This window comes from Ursus arctos, unplaced genomic scaffold (assembly GCF_023065955.2).
Source record: "Ursus arctos isolate Adak ecotype North America unplaced genomic scaffold, UrsArc2.0 scaffold_23, whole genome shotgun sequence".
Taxonomy (NCBI): domain Eukaryota; kingdom Metazoa; phylum Chordata; class Mammalia; order Carnivora; family Ursidae; genus Ursus; species Ursus arctos.
This window is the reverse complement of record NW_026622908.1, coordinates 47,736,200-47,761,036: the sequence shown is the minus strand read 5'-3', so window position 1 is coordinate 47,761,036 and position 24,837 is coordinate 47,736,200. Positions and strand designations below refer to the sequence as shown.

Sequence of the window (24,837 nt, the reverse complement as noted above, 5' to 3'; positions counted from 1 at the left end):
TTGGGGTGAGGGTCAGGCCAGGGCTGGGAGCCCGAAGCCCCAGGACGGTGACGCTTCCTACAGCGACGGGCTTCAGAGGAGCGGGCGAGGGGCCCTGTCTCAGGCCAGGACACACCGAGGGGCTGGGGCTGCTTGCATCTGAGCTGCACGGAACACGGTGCCCCCGGGGGCCCAGAGCCTGGCCCCACCTTCACCCTCACCCCCCGGAGGGGAGCACTGGCTCTCACCCCACCTGCGGGCCCTTGCTCCCAGTGGGGCCCTGCTCAGGCTGGATCCCGGGCTGGTGGGCTTCGTCCTCACCTGGGTCAGCCCCGGTCCAGTCACCCGTGACAAAGAGGGACGTCCAATGGCCGCTTTCTGCCCCAAATCTGAGTGGTGCAGTGATAGCAGTGACAGCAAGAGCCCCACTCTGGGTTGTGGCCAAGGCCTGCGCGCCTTTCCTCCCTTCTGCACGGCAAGGCCAGCCAGATCCTGTGAGGGCCGGACCCCGTCCCGTCTCACTGGACTCCCGCCCCATCACTTTATCAGACCTCGGGGTGGGGGGTGGGCGGTGGCCCAGGCCCTGGCCGTGTGGCCCCCCAGGGACCCTGGGGGAGCAAAGGCTTCTGGGGCCACTGCCCTGGGCCAGGCCTGTCCCCACGTGTGCCCCCTGCCCCTGTGCATGGCACCCGTGCTGCGGGTCCCCTTCTCGTGTGACCCACTGCCTGCAAAGACTGCCATGGACCCTGTCCTCAGATGAGGAAATGGAGGCTCAGAGAGGCCACAGCTAGCCCCAGCCTCGCCCTGTCCCCACTCCACCACTCGCTGAATGTGAAGTCTTCCAAGAAGGGGCAGGAGGGCAGAGTCACTGCCTGGCTGCTCCAGGGGACCCCCAACCCCTCACCCTTCCACAGCCCCTCTGTAGTCTTGGCTTTGGCTCAGTGCATGGCCACCGAGTGGACGATGTTGGGGACACGATGGCCAAGCACGGATACTCAGAAGGGCGCATGCTTGCCCTCAACCAGCTCCAGGGGCACAAGGTCACAGGGAAGAAGGACCCTGATGTTTGAAGCTAGGTGGCCAGTCCCACACCTGCCCTGACTCCAGTGCCCTCCCCAGGGGTCCCTCAGCTGAGACGTGAGCTGGCACCCGGTCTGGGACCTCCCAGGGTGTCCTGCCTGGGTTGGGTTTTCAGAGGACAGGAAAGTGCCTGATATCCCGGGTCCTGTGGTTCAGGTTGGGCCCCAGGAGGGAGCCCGGGGCAGCCAGGCTGTCGTGGACGCGGGCAGCGGCCCCAGGCAGCATCTAACGGGAGATGGAGGGGGATGAGCCTGGGAAGGGAAGTTAACCTGGGGCCCGACCTGCTGTGGCCTGGAGGCGCCTGGGTGGCCAGCACTGGGTGGCCAGCAGTGCCCGCAGCCGGCCGGGTGGCCCAGCCTTGTACATGCAGGACGTGTCTCCCGGAGGGCACGGCTGCTGACTCAGAGGAGCGATGGGTCCCATGTGAACTCGGGCGTGAGTCCAGGGCCGGCAGCATGGACACTGCTGGACCTGTGCCTATCTGCCCTTGGGGGGGGAACATCTGTCCTTCACACTCCCTCAGCCAGGGTCCCGGCCCCCACTCACAGACCCTCGAGGCCTTGCCCACGGCCCCAGTTTCCCACCATTCACCATCCTGACCACCACAGCCTCACAGGCCTTTGGAGCCAGACTCGACCACCCTGCGTCCCTGGGGACCCCGCTGCCCTGCTCAGCCACAGGGGACCTGGTGTCCAGCTCCAAGGCCAAGCTGGGGAACTGGGGGGGGGTGGTCAGAACGGCGAAGCAGCAGCCTGCTGGGGGCTGCACTCACTCACCCCCATCAGGCTTCCGTTCCTGCTCCCACACGATCCCACATGATCCCCACGCCCCCCCAGCGCACGCCGTGCTCCCTCACAGGTGCCAGGGCCAAGTCGGGGCATGGGGAGGGGATGACTCAGAGACCCCAAGACCAGGTGACCATAAGGCACTGGGACAGACACCCCTGCCCACCCCGTGCAGGTGAGAGATGCTCAGAAGGCCCAGGCCAGGTGCTCTCACTGCCTTTGCCGCCACCCTCCCCAGTGGCGACCACCTGGTCGGGCCGCTCATAGGCAGTGGAGCTGCTGGTCTGTGGGGTGTGTGAACACCTTGTGGGGGAGAGGTCAGCCCTGGTACACAGCACCCCAAAAGGACCCGACGCCCACACACCCATGGTGTGGGGCGGGGTGTCCGTTGTACTACAGGGCCGTCTCGGCCCACCTGTCGGGATGATTTCTGGGGTAAGCCAGGTGGCAGCTTCTCGGCCCGGTGGGCGTGGCCACTTCCACCCCTCGTGGCCACGAGGCCACGTGTGACTCAAGCTGGCCCGGGGCTGCCCACGGCCTGCCTGGAGCCAGGAACCGGAAGCCCAGCCGGGGTCCAAGGCGGTGCCAAGCTGGGGGCTGCGCCGTGGGGCAGGGTCCTATCCCTGGGGGCGCTGCCCCCTGAGACCCTCTTGAGAGGGTGAGGTCCTGGCTGTCCCATCAGGCCCAGGAAGTCCGTGGGGTCCGGCTCCAGAGAAGCACGCCCAGGGAAACTGTAGGTGCGAGGGGTGCGGCAGAAGGATCCCTCCAGGCCAGGGCTTGGGGAGCCCTCAGGAAACCAGGCCCCGCCTGGCAGCTACACCCATCTCTGCCTGTCCCCGGCTGCTGGCCAGCCCCAAGCGAGTGCCCACTGTTTACCTGGGTGAGGGGAGCGGCAGGCCCGCCCCGCCCACCCACGTGAAGCCGCTGGGGCTGGAGCCAGCTCTGGGGCTACAAAAGGCTGGTGCCCACGCAGGTCCTTCCTCAGACGCTGCCCCTGGGGACTTCCCTCCCTCTGTAGGATGGGTGTCGGCTGGAAGCTGGCCCCTCTCTGGGCCCTGGCCCTCACCCTGGCCAGTGCCCAGCACGCAGGTAAGGCTCCCGAAGAGCAGCTTTCCCAGCCTGGCCCCGGCTCTGACCTGGCATCCCTGCGGCTCCCCCACATCCTGGGGTGGCTCTGTGGCTGGGGGAGCGGCGGGCAGCTCCGAGGCCTTGCCCTGGCCCCGGGGAAGCTGAGTGTGTCTGTGAGCGGCTCCCGGGCCTGACCCTCACCACCCTGCAGTTGTCAGCTTGTGGGGTTGGGAGGAGCTCTCGGGGCTGCAGGGGTCCATGTGGGAGCAGGGGCCCCTGAGGTTGGGCTGCTCGAGGGAAGCAGGAACCCAGCGTCTCTGAGCATCCTGCCTGCCTTCCCAGCCAGCAGGCCAGCCTCTGGCCGGCATGTCCATCCATGTGTGTCTTCCTGCTGCTCGCTGCCTCTGCCCCCTGCCAGGCCTGCTCTGAGCAGGTGCTCGGGGCCCTGGGCTAGCCTGGCAGGGCTGCTCACCTGTCCCTGCGACGCCCCCAGTTCACCGGCTCGTTTTCCCCATCTGGGCCTTGAGAGGGGTTTCCAGGGGGCCTCGGCCTTGGGGGGCAGGTGTGATCGTGAGGTCCATGCTGTGAGGAGGCTGGGGAGAGGTTCACGGACCCTCTGAGGCCCCCTCCCACCCAGGTCTGCACCTCTCGGCCTCAGAGCCAGGGGACACCTGGGCCCCGGACAGGTGTCGGTGACAGCGTGCTCCAAGAGGAGCTGCCCGGGGTGAGGGGCAACGTTCCTGAGGCCCTTAGCACCATGGGGACCACACCATGGCACCCTGCACGCCTGCACCCTGCAGTCCCCGGCCTCCCGCCGCCATGTGCGGGGCCAGCCCCTGCTGGGTGCTCCCGGGGCACCTGCGTCAGGGATGAGTGTAGACTGTCCCTGCAGGGTCAGGGGCTGGGCCAGGCAGCCCCACCTCACTCGGCTCCGCATCCCCCAGTCTGTCCCAAATTCTCCCTCAGGGCTCTGGTTGTCTCCTGACATGCTCAGCCGACCCATAGCTCCTACCGTCTGGTCCCTCCACAGGCTGCCCCATGCCCCCATGTCCCAAGCAGAGAGATTCTCAGTGTGAATGAAGGAATAGTGAGTGAACGAAGGGCTCTGGGACATGCCACACCAGGGCCAGGGGACCCCCAAGTGCTCATGGGGCCAAGCTGAGGGAATATTCATAGAGGGTCGTGGGCCTGACATGGGCAGCGTGGACAGAGACCCTCCCTGAATTCCCAGCCCCGCGCAGAGAGAACCCTCCCCCTGTTCCAGGCCCCTCCATCTGCCCGTCCACCTCTCTGTGCCCTGTCTGCCTGGCTCAGGCCAGTGTCCTCTCTTCTTCTGATAGGCCAGGCCCAGGACGGCTCTGTGGAACGTGGCCACAAGTCTCCAGACCTTCCCGTCCCCCAGGAGCTTGGTGGTGAGTTGACCTCCACCTGTCAGGGCTGCTCTGCCCCCCTCCCTTGGGGCTAGAATTTGGGGGCTGGAGGACACCCCCCCCACACAGCCCCGGTCAATCACCTGGCAGCTCGATCCCCCAAGGCTGCTTGTGTCCATCCCTGAAGCAGCTTCTGACAGGACGGCAGGCTGGAGGCCCGAACTCACAGCCGCGTCTCTCCCCATAGTCCTGATCCCCTAGCCACGTATGGGTCCCCCTGGCCTGTGGCAGGGGCTGGCGGGGTGGCCTCTTCGGGTACTCCTGTGCCACCATGCTGGGCGTGCAGCCCCGGGAGAGGGTCATTCCTCTGAACTGGGCAAAGAGGCAGGCTCTCCGTGCCCGGCCACAGCACTCAAGGAGTCCTGGGCGCCTGGAGTTGACTCGGGCACTTCTGAGACTCTGGGCACCAGGGAAGAGTTCTGGGCAGAGTTCTGGGCCGGAGAGCTCACAGCCCCTCGGGATGGCCGGGAGGGAAGGCCGCCAGCCTGCAGGAGCCTTGGCTGCCCCTGTGGACCCGACGTCCAGCTCCAAGCTGGGCGTGGCACCAATGGGCATGGTGCCAATGGGCGTGGCCAGGGGGGCAGAGAGGCCCGACTCCAGTCGCAGCCATGCGTGCAGGCGGCGTGACGCCGTGCCCCCGTTCCCACAGGCCGCCCACTCCACGGGATGACCTTCGTGCCCCCTCTGAGGACGGCCCCGGTGGTTCGAGGTGAGCGAGGGTCTGCGAGGCCGGGCTGGGGGGCGGCTGGAAGGGGTCCCGCTCCCCAAGGGGATGCTGACTAAGGACTGGAAGAGGGTCCGCGTTCCCAGGAGGGCCTGGGTGCAGGCAGCTCCTCCCCAGCCGCCCGGCCCCCAGGCAGCCGTGTCCTGGGCTCGGGGCGCAGGACGGCACCCTCAGGACCGCCTTGGCCCGCAGCCCGGAACCCCGCACACAACGGGCGCGTGTGCAGCACCTGGGGCGACTTCCACTACAAGACCTTCGACGGGGACGTCTTCCGCTTCCCGGGCCTGTGCAACTACGTCTTCTCCGCGCACTGCGGCGCCGCCTACGAGGACTTCAACGTCCAGCTCCGCCGCGGCCGGGAGTCCAACACCACCACGGTCATCAGAGTCACCATGAAGCTCGATGGCATGGTCATCCAGCTGACCAAGGGCTCCATCCTGGTCAACGGCCACCTGTGAGTCTGGGTGGTTGTGGGGGGGCGTGGGGTCGTCCCTGAGTGTGGGGCCCACCCGGGCTCTCCCCGGGTCCCTGTGCTGGGCCCCCTGCGTGTGCCCCCAGAGGCCCGGGGCTCTTTTCCTGCCTGGGGAAGTGGCTCCCTTCCTAGTTCCTCTGTGAGACCGGAGCTCCGGGGTCTCCTGTCCTGTCCTCCTGTGGCTCTGTCCGTGGGCACAGTGCTCTGGGTACATACGTGCCCACAGGGGCCCTCCCTGGTCAAGGGCCAGACCGCCGTTGCCCCGTCCCTGCGTGCCCTCGGCCTCAGCCCAGCCCTCTCTCCACAGAGTTCAGCTGCCCTTTAGCCAGTTCGGGGTCCTCATCGAGTTCAGCAGCAGCTATCTGAAGGTGGTGGCCCGGCTGGGCCTGGTCTTCATGTGGGACCAAGACGACAGTGTGCTGGTGAGGCCGGGGCCTGGGGCCGGGGTGGGGGCACCGCCAGCCCCACAGCCTCCCCCGAGAGGGATGGGATGGCCAGACCCCGCCGCACAGGGCCAGTGGGGGGGGCCCAGAGGGACCTACCTCCCCCCCATGGAGACCCTGAAGGCGTGGGGGGCAGGGGTCCACGGCCCACGTCGCCTCTGTGAGGAGCCCCCAGCCCCTCCTTGGGAATGTCCCTGCCTCGTCTGTCCTCCCCGTCCTGAGACGTCCCTGTGGGTCCAGGTGTCTGACGTGCGCTCTTATTCCAGCTGGAGCTGGACCCCAAGTATAGCAACCAGACCTGTGGGCTCTGCGGAGACTTCAGTGGTCAGCCTGTGTTCAATGAGTTCCTCTCCCACGGTGAGCCCCTCCCTGCGGCTGCCCCACGGTAGCCGGGCTCCTTCCCCAGTGCTCCCCCGGAGGCTGTGTTCCAGAATCCCGGTCAGATGTCCCCAGCTTGTGTGCCCGTGCACACGCTCTCACAGAGCTGCACGCACATGCCCACACGTGCACAGACATGTCCCCAGCTTGTGTGCCCGTGCACACGCACACGCAGAGCTGCACGCACGTGCCCACACGTGCACAATGCCAGCACACCCACACATGTGCCTCCCCGTGCCCTCGGCACCGCCTCCGAGCAGACCTCTCACGGTTTCTTGGGCCTCCTGCTTCCGGGAAGTGGTATTTCATGTGACCCACACCAACCAGAGTCCCCGACTCCCAGGTCCCTCTCGCCAGGCCCATGAAGCCCACATGAGGCTCACCCATAAGGGGCTTGCAGCCACGGGGAATGTGCCTGCCCAAGCGTCCGGTGCCCCGTGTGGGCTTGGCTGGGCTCTGAGGGCCGGGGCAGGTCAAGTTCACGCTCCAGCCCCCTGGACTGTGTGCTGCCCTGGGCTTGGAGAGCCCCAGTTACCAGGCCTCAGCCCTCTGCCTGCAACCCTGAATGACTTGGTGATCCCCCAGTTAATCCTCAGACATCCCTTAACCCAGCAGTGTGGATGGGAGAAGAAGTGTGTGTGTGGGGGGAGACACCTTGGGGGAAGGCACGGGGCCCCGGGAACTTAAAGAGCCTGGCGTTGCACTTCCCGCAGGTGTCAAGCTGACCCCCATCGAGTTTGGGAATCTGCAGAAGATGGACGGCCCCACAGAGCAGTGTCAGGACCCTGTCCCTGTGCCCCCGAGGGACTGCTCGCCCGGCACTGTAAGCCCTGGCGTGAATGGGCACTGGGGGGCGGGTCCTGCTCCTGCGGGGGCCGAGGCGGGTGGGGGCCAGGAGTCCGGGGGAGGGTCTGGAGTCTGCCCTCAGCGTGGCCCCCGGCTCCGCCCCCAGGGCATCTGCGAGGAGGTCCTGAGCAGCTGGCTGTTCTCGGGCTGCCGCGCTCTGGTGGACGCCAGCAGCTATGTGCAGGCCTGCCGGCAAGACCTCTGCCTCTGTGAGCACGCCGACCGCACCAGCTGCATCTGCCCCACGCTCGCCGAGTACTCCCGCCAGTGCACCCACGCCGGGGGGCTGCCCTTGGACTGGAGGGGCCCCCACCTCTGCCGTGAGTGCCCCCCTCATGCTGTCCTGCCTGGGCCCGGAGGTGGGGGCAGAATGTGACACGGGCTCCGTCCTCTGCCCTGCAGCCCAGACCTGCCCCCTCAACATGCAGTATCACGAGTGCGGCTCGCCCTGCACCGACACCTGCTCCAACCCGGAGCACTCCCAGCTCTGCGAGGACCACTGCGTGGCTGGCTGCTTCTGTCCTGAGGGTGAGAGCAGCCCCCCCCCCCCCGCCGAGCATCACACAGACGTGTTCTGGGCCCCGGGGTCTGAGGAGCCCCTGGGGGGCAGGGCGACCTGGGGCAGAGGGCCGGTCCCCTCCACCTGCTCAGGAGGTGGACGCAGCCTGGCACCTGCCCGATGGCCTGCCTGCCTCTGCAGGGACGGTGCTCGACGACATCGGCCAGACCGGCTGCATCCCGGCATCCCAGTGCGCCTGTGTGCACAATGGGGCCACCTACGCTCCCGGAGCCGGCTACGCCACGGACTGCACCAACTGGTAGGACCCCAGGCCCCTGCCCTCCTGGACCCCCGGGCATGTCCTGGGATGGCCCTCGGGAGGCCATGGCCCAAGTGCTGGCTGGCATCTCTCACCCGGGGCCCCGGGTACAGGCCAGGGGCTCACCACGCAGACACCGATGGGCCCGGTCTATGCGGTGATGCAGGCGGGTCTGGGCAAGACCCGTGTCCACCTGCCAGTGGGGGGGGGGCTGGGTGCTCCCAGGGGCTGCACACACATGGTCTCTCCCGGTTCAGCACCTGCTCCAGAGGCCAGTGGAGCTGCCGGGAGCTGCCGTGCCCAGGCACCTGCTCGGTGCTGGGGGGTGCCCACTTCTCCACGTTCGACGAAAGGCAGTACACCGTGCACGGGGACTGCAGCTACGTGCTGGCTAAGGTACGGGCCCCAGGGTCCTCGCTCCGGCAGAGTGGCTTCGGCCGCGGGTCTGGGGCCAGCCCACCCCTGCCTGGGCTGCAGGCAGCCGCTGCATCTGCCACCCCCAGCTCTTGGCGCCACCCCACAGGACTTCTAGGGTGGGCGGGGAGGCAGGGAGGTGGGCTGGCGCCTCTGGGCAGAGCGTGACTACCCGTGTCTGCAGCCCTGTAACGGCAGCGCCTTCACCGTGCTGGCAGAGCTGCGCAGGTGCGGCCTGACGGACAGCGAGACGTGCCTGAGGAGCCTGACGCTGAGCCTGGGCGGGGGGCACACGGTGAGCGCAGACCCGGGGGTCGGCGGGGGGGGGGCACGTGGTGAGTGCAGATGTGGGTTGGGGGAGTCTGTGTCCTTCATGGCAAGTGACGTCTGCCCTTGATCCTGGTGTGGGGGAGCGAGGGGCTGGGGCGCAGCCTGAGGACCCTCCCACCCCATGGGTCTCTGAGTGACAGTCCCCAGATGGAACTGCTGGGGGGAGGGGCACCGGGGCCTCCACGCCTGCCCCACCAGCCCCGGAAGGAGGGACCAGGGCACTCCTGGTAGCTCGGCTTCATTGAAGGCAACTTCCCTCTATTGTATTTTATTTTTAATTTATTTTTGCTTTTTTAATTTTATTTTTTCATGAAATCACTCGGGTTTTTACCTGAGAGAATGCTTGGTCCTTGAGGGAAACGCAGATAAGAAGCTGAGCCTGGGGCAGAACTTGGGTCATCAGCCCCTCCTCGTGGGAGCCTGTGGCCGCCAGGGCCAGGGGTCCTGCAGGCACAAGTCACCTGACCCCGCTCCCTGCTACTCCCAGGTCATCACGGTCAAGGCCAGTGGAGAGGTGTTTGTGAACCAGATCTTCACCCAGATGCCTGTCTCCGCAGGTGAGGACGCTGGGCCTGACCCCCCCCACCCCCCGCTGGAGGGTCCCGCCCTTCACAGCCCACTGAGGCCTTGTCCCCTGTGTCCACAGCCAACGTCACGCTCTTCAGACCCTCGACCTTTTTCATCATCGCCCAGACCAACCTGGGCCTGCAGCTGAGTATCCAGCTGGCGCCACTCATGCAGGTGTTTGTGAGGCTGGGGCCCGAGCTCCGTGGGCGGACCTGCGGTAAGAGGCGCCGCCTGCCCTGGGAGCCAGAGCCCGCCCTGAGTGGCCAGGGCTCGCGGGGTCTCATGCTGCCCTCCTGCCCCAGGCCTGTGCGGGAACTTCAACCAGAACCAGGCCGACGACTTCCGGACCCTCAGCGGCGTGGTGGAGGGCACGGCCGCCGCCTTCGCCAACACCTGGAAGACCCAGGCCGCCTGCCCCAACGTTAAGAACAGCTTCGAGGACCCCTGCTCCCTCAGCGTCGAGAACGGTACGTGGATTGCTGCGGCCCACCCGGGTGCCCGTGACCCCGGGCTGCAGAATCCACTCTGGGCCTGGAGGAGGGATTTAGGAGGTAAACGGGCAAACTTGCCAACGCGTTTCCCGTTACGGCCGTGGAACTTCTGGAAGAAGAGAAGCAGGGTGCTGTGGGGGTGGTGCCTGCCGGCCGCAGCAGGGGACGACCGTCCGGCCTGCCGACCACACTTGCTCCTCTGTCCACAGAGAAGTATGCTCAGCACTGGTGCTCCCGGCTGACGGACCCCCACGGCCCCTTCGCCCGGTGCCACGCTGCCGTGCACCCTGGCACCTACTACTCGGTAATGCCCGCCCCCTGGCCTCTCCCCTCTGGCCACGCGCTGCCCTCCGTGTGGGGAGAGGGGCTCCACAAGGGTCCGACATGGTCCCGAGGTCTGGAGTTTATCTGGGCCTCCATCCCCGTAACCAGGCACGGGGCTGACAACCCCTGAGGGCTCGTGGCCCACCGGGCCCTGGAGTCCACATGAGAAATTGGTGGTGGCCGAGATGCTCTGGGGTCTGGGCCGGACCTCATGGGCGGGCACCTGTTGGGTCCCAGGGAGGAGGGGCCGTGGTCCTTCCAGCACCCACCTGGAGGGGGCTTGGTGCCAAGGGTCTGCGGGGGGCATGGGGGACACTGGCGTGGGCTCGAGGAAGGGTCCTAGAGGAGGCGGGGGCAGCAGCGTGGGGGATGCTCACCGCGTGCGTGTGACGACGGCTCCATCCCCAGAACTGCATGTTCGACACGTGTAACTGTGAGAAGAGCGAGGACTGCCTGTGCGCGGCCCTGTCCTCCTACGTGCACGCCTGTGCCTCCAAGGGGGTGCTGCTCTGTGGCTGGAGGGACGGCGTGTGCAGTGAGTGTCCCCCCATCAGAACACCTGCTCCAGGGCCCCCATCCCCGTGCGGGGCTCGGAGGCCTGGAGCGCCGGGACCAGCCTGGCCTGGGACCCTGTAGCTGGGGCAGGGGGAGGTGGGGGCGGGGTGCGGGTGATGGCTGCCGCTCTGTCCTGACGGATGTCCCCTGCCCGGCATCCTGCAGCGAAGTCCATGACCACCTGCCCCAAGTCGCTGACCTACCGCTACCACATCAGCACCTGCCAGCCCACCTGCCGGGCCCGGAGTCATGAGGACGTCACCTGTGGCATCAGCTTTGTCCCCGTGGACGGCTGCACCTGCCCCCGTGGCACCTTCATGGACGATGCGGGCAAGTGTGTGCCGGCCACCAGCTGTCCCTGCTACTACGGGGGCTCCGTGGTCCCCAACGGGGAGTCACTGCATGAGCGTGGAGTCATCTGGTAAGAGCCCTGGCCGGATGGGCCTGGTGGGGAGGGCGGCCAGCATGGGGGACCCTCTGACCACCCTCTCGTCCCAGCACCTGCACCCAAGGCACGCTGACCTGCATCGGAGGCCAGGTTCCCACCCCAGGTGAGTCCGCAGCGAGGGAGGGGCTCTCATGCACACTGTGGACACATGCGTGCACACACGCGCTCACACACGCACCCCGCTGGCCGTGCCCCAGGCGGGTGGCACAGACTTGGCTGCTGGGACACACGGTGTGCAGCTGCGTCTCTCAGAGCCAGCCCGGCGGGTGGTGGCTGGGGGCCCTGAATGGTGCCTGCCTCCCCAGTCTGCACCCCGCCCATGGTCTACCTGGACTGTCGCAATGCCACGCCGGGGACCGCTGGGGCCGGCTGCCAGAAGAGCTGCTTCACCCTGGACATGGACTGCGTGAGTGCCCCCCACACCCCCGGGGACCCCACCTGCCGAGGGCCCTCTGGGGCTGGTCCCAGGAAGACCGCCACAGGCTGTTGGGGGTGGGACACCTCCGTTGTCGACCCCTGGCCCACTGAGCCATGTCTCCTGCACCCCACAGTACAGCTCCCAGTGTGAGCCTGGCTGCGTGTGTCCCGACGGGCTGGTGGCCGACGGCGAGGGCCGCTGCATTGCCGCAGCAGACTGCCCCTGTGTGCACAACGAGGCCAGCTACCTGCCCGGCCAGACCGTCCGGGTGGGCTGCAACACCTGGTACGCGGGGGTGTGGCCCCAGCCCTCCAGGCCTGCCCGCGGTCCCCACCCCCGACTCCCTGCGCCAGCCCGGACTGACCGGTGCCCCCCCCGCCCCAGCACCTGTAAGAACAGGATGTGGCAGTGCACAGACGAGGCCTGCCTGGCCACCTGCGCCGTGTACGGGGACGGCCACTACCTCACCTTCGATGGCAGGCGCTTCAGCTTCAGTGGGGACTGCGCCTACACCCTGCTTCAGGTACACGGTCCCGGCGGCTCCCCGGCTGTCCCGCGGTCCTGCGGTGCGGCTCTGGGTACCCCAGCCCCTGGCCGCAGGAACAGCCTCCGCCTCTCCCCAGGACCACTGTGGCGGGAACGGCACTGCCAACGGGACCTTCCGTGTCGTCACCGAGAACGTCCCCTGCGGGACCACGGGCGTCACCTGCTCCAAGGCCATCAAGCTGTTCCTGGGGGTGAGCGGGGGGCCGGGTGGGGCCGGGGGCCCCTCCTTGGACGGATGCCGGGGAAGGCGAGCGGGGACAGGCCTGAGTGACCCCTTCCCGTGCAGAGCTACGAGCTGAGACTGAGTGATGGTGGTGTGGAGGTGATCGAGAAGGGTGCCGGGCAGGAGGCCCCCTACTCCATCCGCCAGATGGGCATCTACCTGGTGGTGGACACTGAGGCTGGCCTGGTACTGCTGTGGGACAGGAAGACCAGCATCTTCCTCAAACTCAGCCCTGAGTTCAAGGTGGGTACCCCTGCCCCCCGGGATGGCCCGCCCTTGCCCCAGACCGAGAGCCGTCTGGGACCGGTGTGGGGTGGGGCAGGCAGATGGACAGAGCGGGGATTCAGCTGCTGTGCCTCGAAGGAGACGGCAGGTGGGGGGCCCTTCACTGTGCATGCAGTGTCTTGCAGCTGTCGGGACGCTGTCACAAACTCGTGGCTCCTTCTCGCGCTTCTGGACACTGGAAGTCCCGTCCAGCTGTCCCAGGGCCCACTCCCTCTGGAGGCTCTGCGGGAGGGTCCCTCCTGCTTCCTCCAGCTTCCGGGGCCCCAGGCCATCCTCCAGCCTCTGCCTGCACCCTCACGTTACTGTCCCCACGTGTTTTTGTCCCACGCGTCCCCGTGGTCACAGGCCCTGTGTCATCAGCCCACCCTCACCCAGGACATCCTCATCCTAACTGGATCCCCATGTGCAGTGGTCCTATGTCCACATGAGGCCACACTCACGGGTCCTGGGCCAGGACCTGAGCTGCTCTTTAGGGGACACCATGGGCCGTGCTGCCTCTCTTGCACCCCCTTTCCTTCAGGAGGGATGCCACCGTGACCCCGTGTGCTGAGTGGGGCCGCACACGGTGAAGGCGGAGAGCCATCCTGTGCACTCAGGACCCCCCTCCTCCTGGGGATGTCGTGGGGATGTGGGGCCCCAGAGGAGCGAGTGGGGTCACAGAGGCAGGGCGGGGACTCTGGCCCCTCCTGCACATGCCCTGAGCCCCCCCGCCAGGCCGGGCTGGGCGCTGTGCCCTGAGCCCCCGGTGCCGCCGTCCCCCGTCTGCAGGGCCGGGTCTGCGGGCTGTGCGGGAACTTTGACGACAACGCGGGCAATGACTTCACCACGCGGAGCCGGTCCGTGGTGGGCAGTGCCCTGGAGTTCGGCAACAGCTGGAAGTTCTCCCCGTCCTGCCCCGACGCCCCGGCCCCCAGGGACCCCTGCACCGCCAACCCGTACCGCAAGTCCTGGGCCCAGAAACAGTGCAGCATCATCAACAGCGCCACCTTCGCCGCCTGCCACGCCCACGTACGTGGCTGTACCCCGGGGCGCCTGGGGAGGAAGGGACAGAAGTTGGGGGGCTGGCGTCACCTTCCACCCTTTAGACCAGCCTGTGGTCAGCCGTGGGGGACCGCGCATCTGCTGTCCCTGAGCTCTGGGGGAAACCAGCCCAGGTCAGGTCACATCTCAGGCCTGACCCCCAGGAGCTCCAGACCCCAAATCTGAAGCCTCCTCCTCCCCCCAGGTGGAGCCCGCCAAGTACTACGCGGCCTGTGTGGGCGACGCGTGCGCCTGTGACTCAGGGGGCGACTGTGAGTGTTTCTGCACGGCCGTGGCCGCCTACGCCCAGGCCTGCCACGACGTGGGCGTGTGCGTGTCCTGGCGGACCCCGGACATCTGCCGTGAGTGCATATGATGTGTCGTCAGGGTGGAGGGGGCCACAGGGAGTGACAGAGTAGTGTGTGATTAAGGCTGGTCAGCCACAGGTTGGGCAGAAGGCGTTGGAAAGGAAAGTGAAATGCGGAAATGGGGGAGGGGTGTCATCAGTGGAGAGATGGCAGAATGTTCTGGAACCGAAAGGGGTTAGCAGAGCCCCCACTTCCCACCCAGCTGGAACCTGGCTGAAGGGGAGCATTGCTGGGGAACCGCCCTGGCCGTAGCCAACGGGTGGCACCGCCGAGAAGCTAGGGGACCCACGGCAGCATCTGACCTTGGGCATTCAAGGCCCATACACTCCAAGGTCCCATCTGGGAGGCAGAGCGGAGGGAAGGGCTTGAGAACAGCCCGTGAGGCTTGGTGGGAGGTCGGGGTGCAGGGAGATCTTGTCCAGCCTGTGCGGGGCCCCCAAGACTGTCCTTCCAAGGGCTGTACTCTGCCTGGGGCCGCTGGGTGGCTTGCTCCGGGCTGGAGCTGGCCCACCGAGCCCGCCTGCTTGCCCGCAGCCCTGTTCTGTGACTACTACAACCCCGAGGGCCGGTGCGAGTGGCACTACCAGCCGTGCGGCGCGCCCTGCATGAGGACCTGCCGGAACCCGGGCGGCCGCTGTCTGCACGACCTGCGTGGCCTGGAAGGTAGGCTGCTGCCACGCTGGCCAGAAGGGGTTGTCTTGGGGGTTCTGGCACCCTTGGCTGGGCTGGACCTTTTTCAACCTCTCGAGGGGCCTTTGTGGAAGCAGCCCCACGTGCCCACCAGGCTGTGGGTGAGAACTAGGCCTGGGGTCTGAGCCGAGGCCACGGGGTGGGGAGGTGGTCAGGCAGGTGGTCTGGCTTGGACTCAGGCCTCTCTGGCCCGCAGGCTGCTACCCCAAGTGCCCGCATGAGGCCCCCATCTTCGACGAGGACAAGATGCAGTGTGTGGCCACGTGCCCGACCCCACCGCCACCGCTGCCCTGCCGCGTCCAGGGCAAGTCATACCGGCCAGGCACGGCAGTGCCCTCCGACAAGAACTGCCACTCCTGGTGAGTCGCGTGGCCAGAGGCACAAGGAGCCTGGAGCGTGTGAGGGATCCAACCCGCCACCTTCCCACGGGCCTCATCCTTCAGACTGGTGGGGGTGCCACAGCCTAGGCTCCTGGGCTCCAGCTGGGAGCCTCCCTGTTGCAGAATGGGGGTGGCAGGGAGTGGGTTAAGCCTGAGAGGTGGCAGGGAGGGGGTTAAGCAGGAGCTGAGTCATGATGCCACCCAGAGGGCCCCCTGGAACAGATGCCCCGGAGAGGAAGTGTCCGTCAGAATGTCGCCGGGGTGCGTGGCGTGCTGGACGCCTGCCTCCATCTCTCACTGATTGGAAGGGGCTCCCCGAGAGGGTGTGACCTCGGGCTCTGTGTCCACCGGCCGGGCTGGGGGGTGGCTCCCCTACACCCCCCCGACTCACTTTCTCCCTCGCCACCAGCGTTTGCACCGAGAGCGGCGTGCACTGTGTCTACGACTCTGAGGGTGAGAAGCCGGCGGCCCTCCTGGGATGAGGGGTCTTGGGGTCCCCACCTGCCCCCAGCCCCTAATGGGCCCGACCTTCTCCTCACAGCCTGCGTCTGCATCTACGACGGACGGCGCTTCCGTCCGGGGGACGTCATCTACCACACGACTGACGGCACCGGCGGGTGCATCTCTGCCCGCTGCTCCGCCAGCGGCACCATCGAGAGGAGCGTCTACACCTGCAGCCCCACAACCCCCGCGCCGCCCACCACCTTCTCCTTCTCCACGTCCCCGCTCGGTAAGGCAGACGCGCTGGGCACCAAGCAGGGCTGTCCCTCTCCCCGAGGATCCAGGAGGGGCCCGAGAGCCGGCAGCCTGCCCTCCCTGCATCTGGGAAGCGCCGGCTCAGCCCGTCTCCCTGGCAGGGCTGGTGTCCTCAGGAGTACCGTTGGGTACAGGGCAGAGGCTATGAAGAAAGGTCCCCGAGGCCGGCCTCGGGGAGGAGGGCCGCCAGGAGCGCCCTGGGAAGCTCTTGCCCTACCGTTGCCCCTGCTCCCCTTACGCTGGCTGAGGGGCAGGTGCCTCGACTGCTCGCCCTCCTCCGAGCTTCCCCCAAGAGTGCAGGTCTGCTCAGGGCGTGCCTGGGGAGCAGGCTTCCCCCTGAATGAGATCAACTCACCTGTTAGTTCCATTGCTGTGGGCCCCACCCCAGCCCAGTGCCAGGTGTGTCCCGGGACTTGGTGCTTGCTCTCCCCAGGCTCCCATCGCAGGTGGAGACAGTCACACAGCAGCTGACAGACAGGGGGACAGGGACGGGGGTGAGAGGGGATGCCTCGAGGACCCCAAGAGACTTAGCCCCTCCGCCTGCCGTTCTGTCCGCAGTCGTGAGCTCAACACGTCCGGCCCGCACATGCCACACCCGTGCCAAGAGCACGGCGCACACAGGCACAACCTCCAGTCCGACTGTCCAGCCCCACCCCTGTGGGGAGGAGTGCCAGTGGTCGCCGTGGCTGGATGTCAGCCATCCAGGACGGGGCATCGACAGCGGTGACTTCGACACGCTGGAAAACCTCCGTGCCCACGGGTACCAGGTTTGCGCGGTGCCAAGGAGAGTGGAGTGCCAAGCTGAGGGGGCCCCTGGGGTGCCACTCGACATCCTGGGGCAGCACGTAGAGTGCAGCCCGACGGTGGGCCTGACCTGCCACAACCGCAACCAGACGTCAGGGCTCTGCCACAACTACCAGATCAGGATTCTGTGCTGCTTCCCCCGGACCTGCCGCACCTCCAGCAGTCCAGCCCAGACCCCGCCTCCTGCAACTTCCAGGAGTACAGAAACCGGGCCCACGCAAGGGGTTAGCAGGGTCCCATCCGTGCCAACTAGCAAAACACCTGCCCCAGGTACCCCTACACCTGCCCCGGGTACCCATACACCTGCCCCGGGTACCACCACGACTACCCCGGGTACTCCTACAACTGCTGTGGTGAAAACTACTCTCTTGATTCCGAGCCCAATGCCAGTTTCAACAACACGTGAGCCTTGTTTACAAAAGCTCTGCACGTGGACCCAGTGGTTCGACAGCAGCTACCCTGGGCCTGGTATAAACAGTGGAGATTTTGACACTTTTCCTTATTTGAGATCCAAAGGATATAAGTTCTGTGAAAAGCCCAGCAACGTGGAGTGCAGGGCAGAGTACTTCCCAAACATCCCACTGGAGAAGTTGGGACAGGACGTGATCTGTAACAAGAACGTGGGGCTGATATGCCTGAATAAAAACCAGACGCCCCCAATTTGCTATAACTATGAAATCCGGATTGAGTGCTGTGAGCTGCAGGACGTGTGCAGAAGCACCACACACCCTGCGACACTGGAGACCACACACTCGACCTCAAGGGAAACTGAGACCCAAACACAGCTTACCTGGACCACTGGAATTCCCTCCTCTCCCACACAACAGAGCAGAACCAGCTTACCGCCCATGCACCCCAAAACCAGCACGACACCCGGCACACACGTGGTCTCCTCACCGGTGACTGTCACCTGCCAACCACAGTGCACGTGGACCAAGTGGTTTGACGTGGACTTCCCGTCCCCGGGGCCCCACGGAGGAGACGTGGAAACCTACTGCAACATCAAGAGAAGGGGAGAGAAAATCTGCCGCCGTCCCGAGTACATCTCGCAGCTGGAGTGCCGGGCCGAGAGCCACCCTGACGTCAGCATCGAGGAGCTGGACCAAGTGGTGCAGTGCGACCTCAGCAAGGGCCTGGTGTGCCGAAATCGGGACCAGGAAGGCAATATCGGGATGTGCCTCAACTATGAGGTCCGGGTGTTGTGCTGTGAGCCCCCAGAGAATTGCTCTACCCACAAAACTGTCACGGTCCCTCACACCCTGAGTGTGAGCCACACCAGCCTAACTGAGACCACTGCCCACCTAGTGACATCCCGCTCAACCCCTGTGCCACCAACCATCCCAACCTCTGTGCCAGTAACCAGCTCTACGCCTGTGCCAATAATGAGCCCAACCTCTGTGCCTGAAACCAGATCAACCACTGTGTCTGTAACCAGCCCAACCTCTGTGCCAGAAACCAGCAAAACCTCTGTGCCACCAGCCAGCCCAACATCAGTGCACAAAACCGGCACAACGTCTGCTCCCACAACCAGCACAACCCCTGTTCTCACGCCTGAAACAACCCACTCCGCTCATGTGACTGGCACCTGCCAGCCACAGTGCACGTGGACCAAGTGGTTTGACGTGGACTTCCCGTCCCCGGGGCCCCACGGAGGAGACGTGGAAACCTACTGCAACATCAAGAAAAGGGGAGAGAAAATCTGCCGCCGTCCCGAGTACATCTCGCAGCTGGAGTGCCGGGCCGAGAGCCACCCCGAGGTCAGCATCGAGAAGCTGGGCCAGGTGGTGCAGTGCGACCTCAGCAAGGGCCTGGTGTGCCAGAACCGGGACCAAAAGGGTAATATCGGGATGTGCCTCAACTATGAGGTCCGGGTGTTGTGCTGTGAGCCCCCAGAGAATTGCTTTACCCACAAAACTGTCACGGTCCCTCACACCCCGAGTGTGAGCCACACCAGCCTAACTGAGACCACCGCCCACCTAGTGACATCCCGCTCAACCCCTGTGCCACCAACCATTGCAACCTCTGTGCCTGAAACCAGCTCAACCTCTGTGCCACCAAACAGCCCAAGCTCTGTGCCAGAAACCAGCTCAACCCCTCTGCCACCAACGAGCCCAACCTCTGTGCCTGGAACCAGCTCAACCTCTGTGCCACCAACCACCACAGTCTCTGTGCCACGAACCAGCTCAACCCCTCTGCAACCAACGAGCCCAATCTCTGTGCCAGTAACCAGCTCAATCTCTGTTCCACCAACCATGCCAATCTCTCTGCCTGAGACAAGCTCAACCTCTGTGCCACCAACCAGCCCAACCTCTGTGCCAGAAACTAGCTCAACCCCTCTGCCACCAACCATCCCAATCTCTGTGTCAGTAATCAGCTCTACGCCTGTGCCAAGAACAAGCCGAACCTCTGTGCCAGAAACCAGGTCAACCTCTGTGCCACCAACCATCCCAATCTCTGTGCCAGAAACCAGCTCAACTTCTGTGCCACCAACCAGTCCAATCTCTGTGCCTGAAACCACCTCAACCCCTGTGCCAACAACCAGTGGAACCTCTGTACCACAAACCAGATCAACCCCTGTGCCAACAACAAGCCCAACCTCTGTGCCAGAAACCAGGTCAACCTCTGTGCCACCAACCATCCCAATCTCTGTGCCAGAAACCAGCTCAACCTCTGTGCCATCAACCAGCCCAACATCTGTGCCAGAAACCAGCTCAACCCCTCTGCCACCAACCAGCCCAACCTCTGTGCCTGGGACCAGCTCAAACCCTGTGCCACCAACCAGCCCAACCTCTGTGCCAGAAACTCACTCAACCCCTCTGCCATCAACGAGCCCAACCTCTGTGCCACCAACCATCCCAATCTCTGTGCCTGAAACCACTTCAACCCCTGTGCCAACAACCAGTGGAACCTCTGTACCACAAACCAGATCAACCCCTCTGCCACCAACCAACCCAACCTATGAGCCAGAAACCAGCTCAAACCTTGTGCCAACAACAAGCTCGACCTCTGTGCCACCATCCAGCCCATCCTCTGTTCCAGAAACTAGCAAAACCTCTGTGCCACCAATCAGCCCAATCTCTGTGCCAGTAACCAGCTCAACCCCTCTGCCACCAACCAGCCCAACCTATGTGCAAGAAACCAGCTCAACCCCTGTGCCAACTACAAGCTCAACCTCTGTGCCACCATCGAGCCCAACCTCTGTGCCAGAAACGAGCAAAACCTCTGTGCCACCAATCAGCCCAATCTCTGTGCCTGAAACCAGCTCAACCCCTATGCCTCCAACCATTCCAACCTCTGTGCCAGAAACCACGTCAACCTCTGTGCCACCAACCACCCCAACGGCTGTGCCAGAAACCAGCTCATCCCCTGTGCCAACAACAAGCCCAACCTCTGTGCCAGAAACCAGGTCAACCCCTGTGCCGCCAACCAGCCCAATCTCAGTGCCAGAAACCAGCTCAACCCCTGTGCCAACAACAAGCCCAACCTCTGTGCCAGAAACCAGGTCAACCTCTGTGCCGCCAACCAGCACAATCTCTTTGCCGGAAACCAGGTCAACCTCTGTGCCACCAACCACCCCAACCTCTGTGCCAGAAACCACCTCAACCCCTCTGCCCCCAACCAGCCCAACCTCTGTGCCTGGAACCAGCTCAATCTCTGTGCCACCAACCATCACAATCTCTGTGCCAGAAACCAGCTCAACCTCTGTGCCACCAAGCAGCCCAACCTCTGTGCCAGGAACCAGCTCAACCCCTCTGCCACCAACCAGCCCAACCTCTGTGCCTGGGACCAGCTCAACGACTGTGCCACCAACCAGCCCAACCTCTGTGCCAGAAACTCGCTCAACCCCTCTGCCACCAACGAGCGCAACCTCTGTGCCACCAACCATCCCAATCTCTGTGCCTGAAACCACCTCAACCCCTGTGCCAACAACGAGTGGAACCTCTGTACCACAAACCAGATCAACCCCTGTGCCAACAACAAGCCCAACCTCTGTGCCAGAAACCAGATCAACCTCTGTGCCACCAACCATCCCAATCTCTGTGCCAGAAACCAGCTCAACCTCTGTGCCACCAACCAGCCCAACCTCTGTGCCAGAAACCAGCTCAACCCCTCTGCCACCAACGAGCCCAACCTCTGTGCCACCAACCATCCCAATCTCTGTGCCTGAAACCACCTCAACCCCTGTGCCAACAACCAGTGGAACCTCTGTACCACAAACCAGATCAACCCCTGTGCCAACAACCAGTGGAACCTCTGTACCACAAACCAGATCAACCCCTGTGTCACCAACCAGCCCAACCTCTGTGCCAGAAACCAGATCAACCACTGTGTCCACAACCAGCCCAACCTCTGTGCCAGAAACCAGCAAAACCTCTGTGCCACCAGCCAGCCCAACATCAGTGCACAAAACCGGCACAACGTCTGCTCCTACAACCAGCACAACCCCTGTTCTCACGCCTGAAGCAACCCACTCCGCTCATGTGACTGGCACCTGCCAGCCACAGTGCACGTGGACCAAGTGGTTTGACGTGGACTTCCCATCCCCGGGGCCCCACGGAGGAGACGTGGAAAGCTTCAGCAACATCTTGAGAAAGGGAGAGAAAATCTGCCGCCGTCCCGAGTACATCTCGCAGCTGGAGTGCCGGGCCGAGAGCCACCCCGAGGTCAGCATCGAGAAGCTGGGCCAGGTGGTGCAGTGCGACCTCAGCAAGGGCCTGGTGTGCCAGAACCGGGACCAAAAGGGTAATATCGGGATGTGCCTCAACTATGAGGTCCGGGTGTTGTGCTGTGAGCCCCCAGAGAATTGCTTTACCCACAAAACTGTCACGGTCCCTCACACCCCGAGTGTGAGCCACACCAGCCTAACTGAGACCACCGCCCACCTAGTGACATCCCGCTCAACCCCTGTGCCACCAACCATTGCAACCTCTGTGCCTGAAACCAGCTCAACCTCTGTGCCACCAAACAGCCCAAGCTCTGTGCCAGAAACCAGCTCAACCCCTCTGCCACCAACGAGCCCAACCTCTGTGCCTGGAACCAGGTCATCCTCTGTGCCACCATCCATCCCAATCTCTGTGCCAGAAACCAGCTCAACCCCTGTGCCAAGAACAAGCCCAACCTCTGTGCCTGAAACCAGATCAACCTCTGTGCCACCAACCATCCCGATCTCGGTGCCAGTAGCCAGCTCTACGCCTGTGCCAAGAACGAGCCCAAACTCTGTGCCAGAAACCAGATCAACCTCTGTGTCCCCAACCAGCCCAATCTCTGTGCCAGTAATCAGCTCAACCCCTGTGCCAACAACCATCCCGATCTCAGTGCCAGTGACCAGCTCTACGCCTGTGCCAAGAACGAGCCCAACCTCTGTGCCGGAAACCACCTCAACCTCTGTGCCACCAACCAGTCCAATCTCTGTGCCTGAAACCACCTCAACCCCTGTGCCAACAACCAGTGGAACCTCTGTACCACAAACCAGATCAACGCCTGTGCCAACAACGAGCCCTGGTTTCTCTGTGCCAGAAACCAGATCAACCACTGTGTCCGCAACCAGCCCAACCTCTGTGCCAGAAACCAGCAAAACCTCTGTGCCACCAGCCAGCCCAACATCAGTGCACAAAACCGGCACAACGTCTGCTCCTACAACCAGCACAACCCCTGTTCTCACGCCTGAAGCAACCCACTCCGCTCATGTGACTGGCACCTGCCAGCCACAGTGCACGTGGACCAAGTGGTTTGACGTGGACTTCCCGTCCCCGGGGCCCCACGGAGGAGACGTGGAAAGCTTCAGCAACATCTTGAGAAAGGGAGAGAAAATCTGCCGCCGTCCCGAGTACATCTCGCAGCTGGAGTGCCGGGCCGAGAGCCACCCCGAGGTCAGCATCGAGAAGCTGGGCCAGGTGGTGCAGTGCGACCTCAGCAAGGGCCTGGTGTGCCAGAACCGGGACCAAAAGGGTAATATCGGGATGTGCCTCAACTATGAGGTCCGGGTGTTGTGCTGTGAGCCCCCAGAGAATTGCTTTACCCACAAAACTGTCACGGTCCCTCACACCCCGAGTGTGAGCCACACCAGCCTTACTGAGACCACCGCCCACCTGGTGACATCCCGCTCAACCCCTGTGCCACCAACCATTGCAACCTCTGTGCCTGAAACCAGCTCAACCTCTGTGCCACCAAACAGCCCAAGCTCTGTGCCAGAAACCAGCTCAACCCCTCTGCCACCAACGAGCCCAACCTCTGTGCCTGGAACCAGGTCATCCTCTGTGCCACCAACGAGCCCAATCTCTGTGCCAGAAACCAGCTCAACCCCTGTGCCAAGAACAAGCCCAACCTCTGTGCCTGAAACCAGATCAACCTCTGTGCCACCAACCACCACAGTCTCTGTGCCACGAACCAGCTCAACCCCTCTGCAACCAACGAGCCCAATCTCTGTGCCAGTAACCAGCTCAATCTCTGTTCCACCAACCATGCCAATCTCTCTACCTGAGACAAGCTCAACCCCTGTGCCACCAACCATCCCGATCTCGGTGCCAGTAGCCAGCTCTACGCCTGTGCCAAGAACGAGCCCAACCTCTGTGCCAGAAACCAGATCAACCTCTGTGTCCCCAACCAGCCCAATCTCTGTGCCAGTAACCAGCTCAACCCCTGTGCCAACAACCATCCCGATCTCGGTGCCAGTGACCAGCTCTACGCCTGTGCCAAGAACGAGCCCAACCTCTGTGCCGGAAACCACCTCAACCTCTGTGCCACCAACCAGTCCAATCTCTGTGCCTGAAACCACCTCAACCCCTGTGCCAACAACCAGTGGAACCTCTGTACCACAAACCAGATCAACGCCTGTGCCAACAACGAGCCCTGGTTTCTCTGTGCCAGAAACCAGATCAACCACTGTGTCCGCAACCAGCCCAACCTCTGTGCCAGAAACCAGCAAAACCTCTGTGCCACCAGCCAGCCCAACATCAGTGCACAAAACCGGCACAACGTCTGCTCCTACAACCAGCACAACCCCTGTTCTCACGCCTGAAGCAACCCACTCCGCTCATGTGACTGGCACCTGCCAGCCACAGTGCACGTGGACCAAGTGGTTTGACGTGGACTTCCCGTCCCCGGGGCCCCACGGAGGAGACGTGGAAAGCTTCAGCAACATCTTGAGAAAGGGAGAGAAAATCTGCCGCCGTCCCGAGTACATCTCGCAGCTGGAGTGCCGGGCCGAGAGCCACCCCGAGGTCAGCATCGAGAAGCTGGGCCAGGTGGTGCAGTGCGACCTCAGCAAGGGCCTGGTGTGCCAGAACCGGGACCAAAAGGGTAATATCGGGATGTGCCTCAACTATGAGGTCCGGGTGTTGTGCTGTGAGCCCCCAGAGAATTGCTTTACCCACAAAACTGTCACGGTCCCTCACACCCCGAGTGTGAGCCACACCAGCCTTACTGAGACCACCGCCCACCTGGTGACATCCCGCTCAACCCCTGTGCCACCAACCATTGCAACCTCTGTGCCTGAAACCAGCTCAACCTCTGTGCCACCAAACAGCCCAAGCTCTGTGCCAGAAACCAGCTCAACCCCTCTGCCACCAACGAGCCCAACCTCTGTGCCACGAACCAGCTCAACCCCTCTGCAACCAACGAGCCCAATCTCTGTGCCAGTAACCAGCTCAATCTCAGTCCCACCAACCATGCCAATCTCTCTGCCTGAGACCAGCTCAGCCCCTGTGCCACCATCCATCCCAATCTCTGTGCCAGTAACCAGCTCTACGCCTGTGCCAATAATGAGCCCAACCTCTGTGCCTGAAACCAGATCAACCTCTGTGCCACCAACCACCACAGTCTCTGTGCCACGAACCAGCTCAACCCCTCTGCAACCAATGAGCCCAATCTCTGTGCCAGTGACCAGCTCAATCTCTGTTCCACCAACCATGCCAATCTCTCTGCCTGAGACAAGCTCAACCCCTGTGCCACCAACCATCCTGATCTCGGTGCCAGTAACCAGCTCTACGCCTGTGCCAAGAACGAGCCCAACCTCTGTGCCAGTAACCAGCTCAACCCCTGTGCCACCAACCATCCCAATCTCTGTGCCAGCAACCAGCTCTATGCCTGTGTCAAGAACAAGCGCAACCTCTGTGCCACCAACCATCCCAAGCTCTGTGCCTGAAACAACCTCAACATCTGTGCCAACAACCAGTGGAACCTCTGTACCACAAACC

At 64.0% G+C, this 24,837-nt stretch overlaps 1 protein-coding gene across 1 annotated transcript in view; it reads left to right on the top strand.

Annotated features, from left to right (window-relative positions):
* Positions 1 to 2,841: 2,841 nt before the first annotated feature.
* The window catches only part of MUC5AC (mucin 5AC, oligomeric mucus/gel-forming), a 35,682-nt gene continuing 13,686 nt past the window's right edge, over positions 2,842 to 24,837 (top strand). Inside the window, 32 exon segments of the mRNA XM_057317223.1 lie at positions 2,842 to 2,933; positions 4,253 to 4,324; positions 4,992 to 5,051; positions 5,259 to 5,520; positions 5,846 to 5,960; positions 6,248 to 6,338; positions 7,073 to 7,182; positions 7,312 to 7,525; positions 7,608 to 7,733; positions 7,906 to 8,023; positions 8,281 to 8,419; positions 8,622 to 8,732; positions 9,255 to 9,324; positions 9,414 to 9,551; positions 9,637 to 9,801; positions 10,035 to 10,129; positions 10,558 to 10,684; positions 10,870 to 11,125; positions 11,203 to 11,255; positions 11,458 to 11,558; positions 11,704 to 11,855; positions 11,955 to 12,093; positions 12,194 to 12,307; positions 12,403 to 12,582; positions 13,393 to 13,632; positions 13,850 to 14,006; positions 14,547 to 14,675; positions 14,899 to 15,061; positions 15,492 to 15,535; positions 15,624 to 15,812; positions 16,397 to 24,225; positions 24,576 to 24,772. Of these exon segments, the coding sequence (XP_057173206.1) occupies positions 2,864 to 2,933; positions 4,253 to 4,324; positions 4,992 to 5,051; positions 5,259 to 5,520; positions 5,846 to 5,960; positions 6,248 to 6,338; positions 7,073 to 7,182; positions 7,312 to 7,525; positions 7,608 to 7,733; positions 7,906 to 8,023; positions 8,281 to 8,419; positions 8,622 to 8,732; positions 9,255 to 9,324; positions 9,414 to 9,551; positions 9,637 to 9,801; positions 10,035 to 10,129; positions 10,558 to 10,684; positions 10,870 to 11,125; positions 11,203 to 11,255; positions 11,458 to 11,558; positions 11,704 to 11,855; positions 11,955 to 12,093; positions 12,194 to 12,307; positions 12,403 to 12,582; positions 13,393 to 13,632; positions 13,850 to 14,006; positions 14,547 to 14,675; positions 14,899 to 15,061; positions 15,492 to 15,535; positions 15,624 to 15,812; positions 16,397 to 24,225; positions 24,576 to 24,772 (12,026 nt within the window). The 5' untranslated portion in view covers positions 2,842 to 2,863.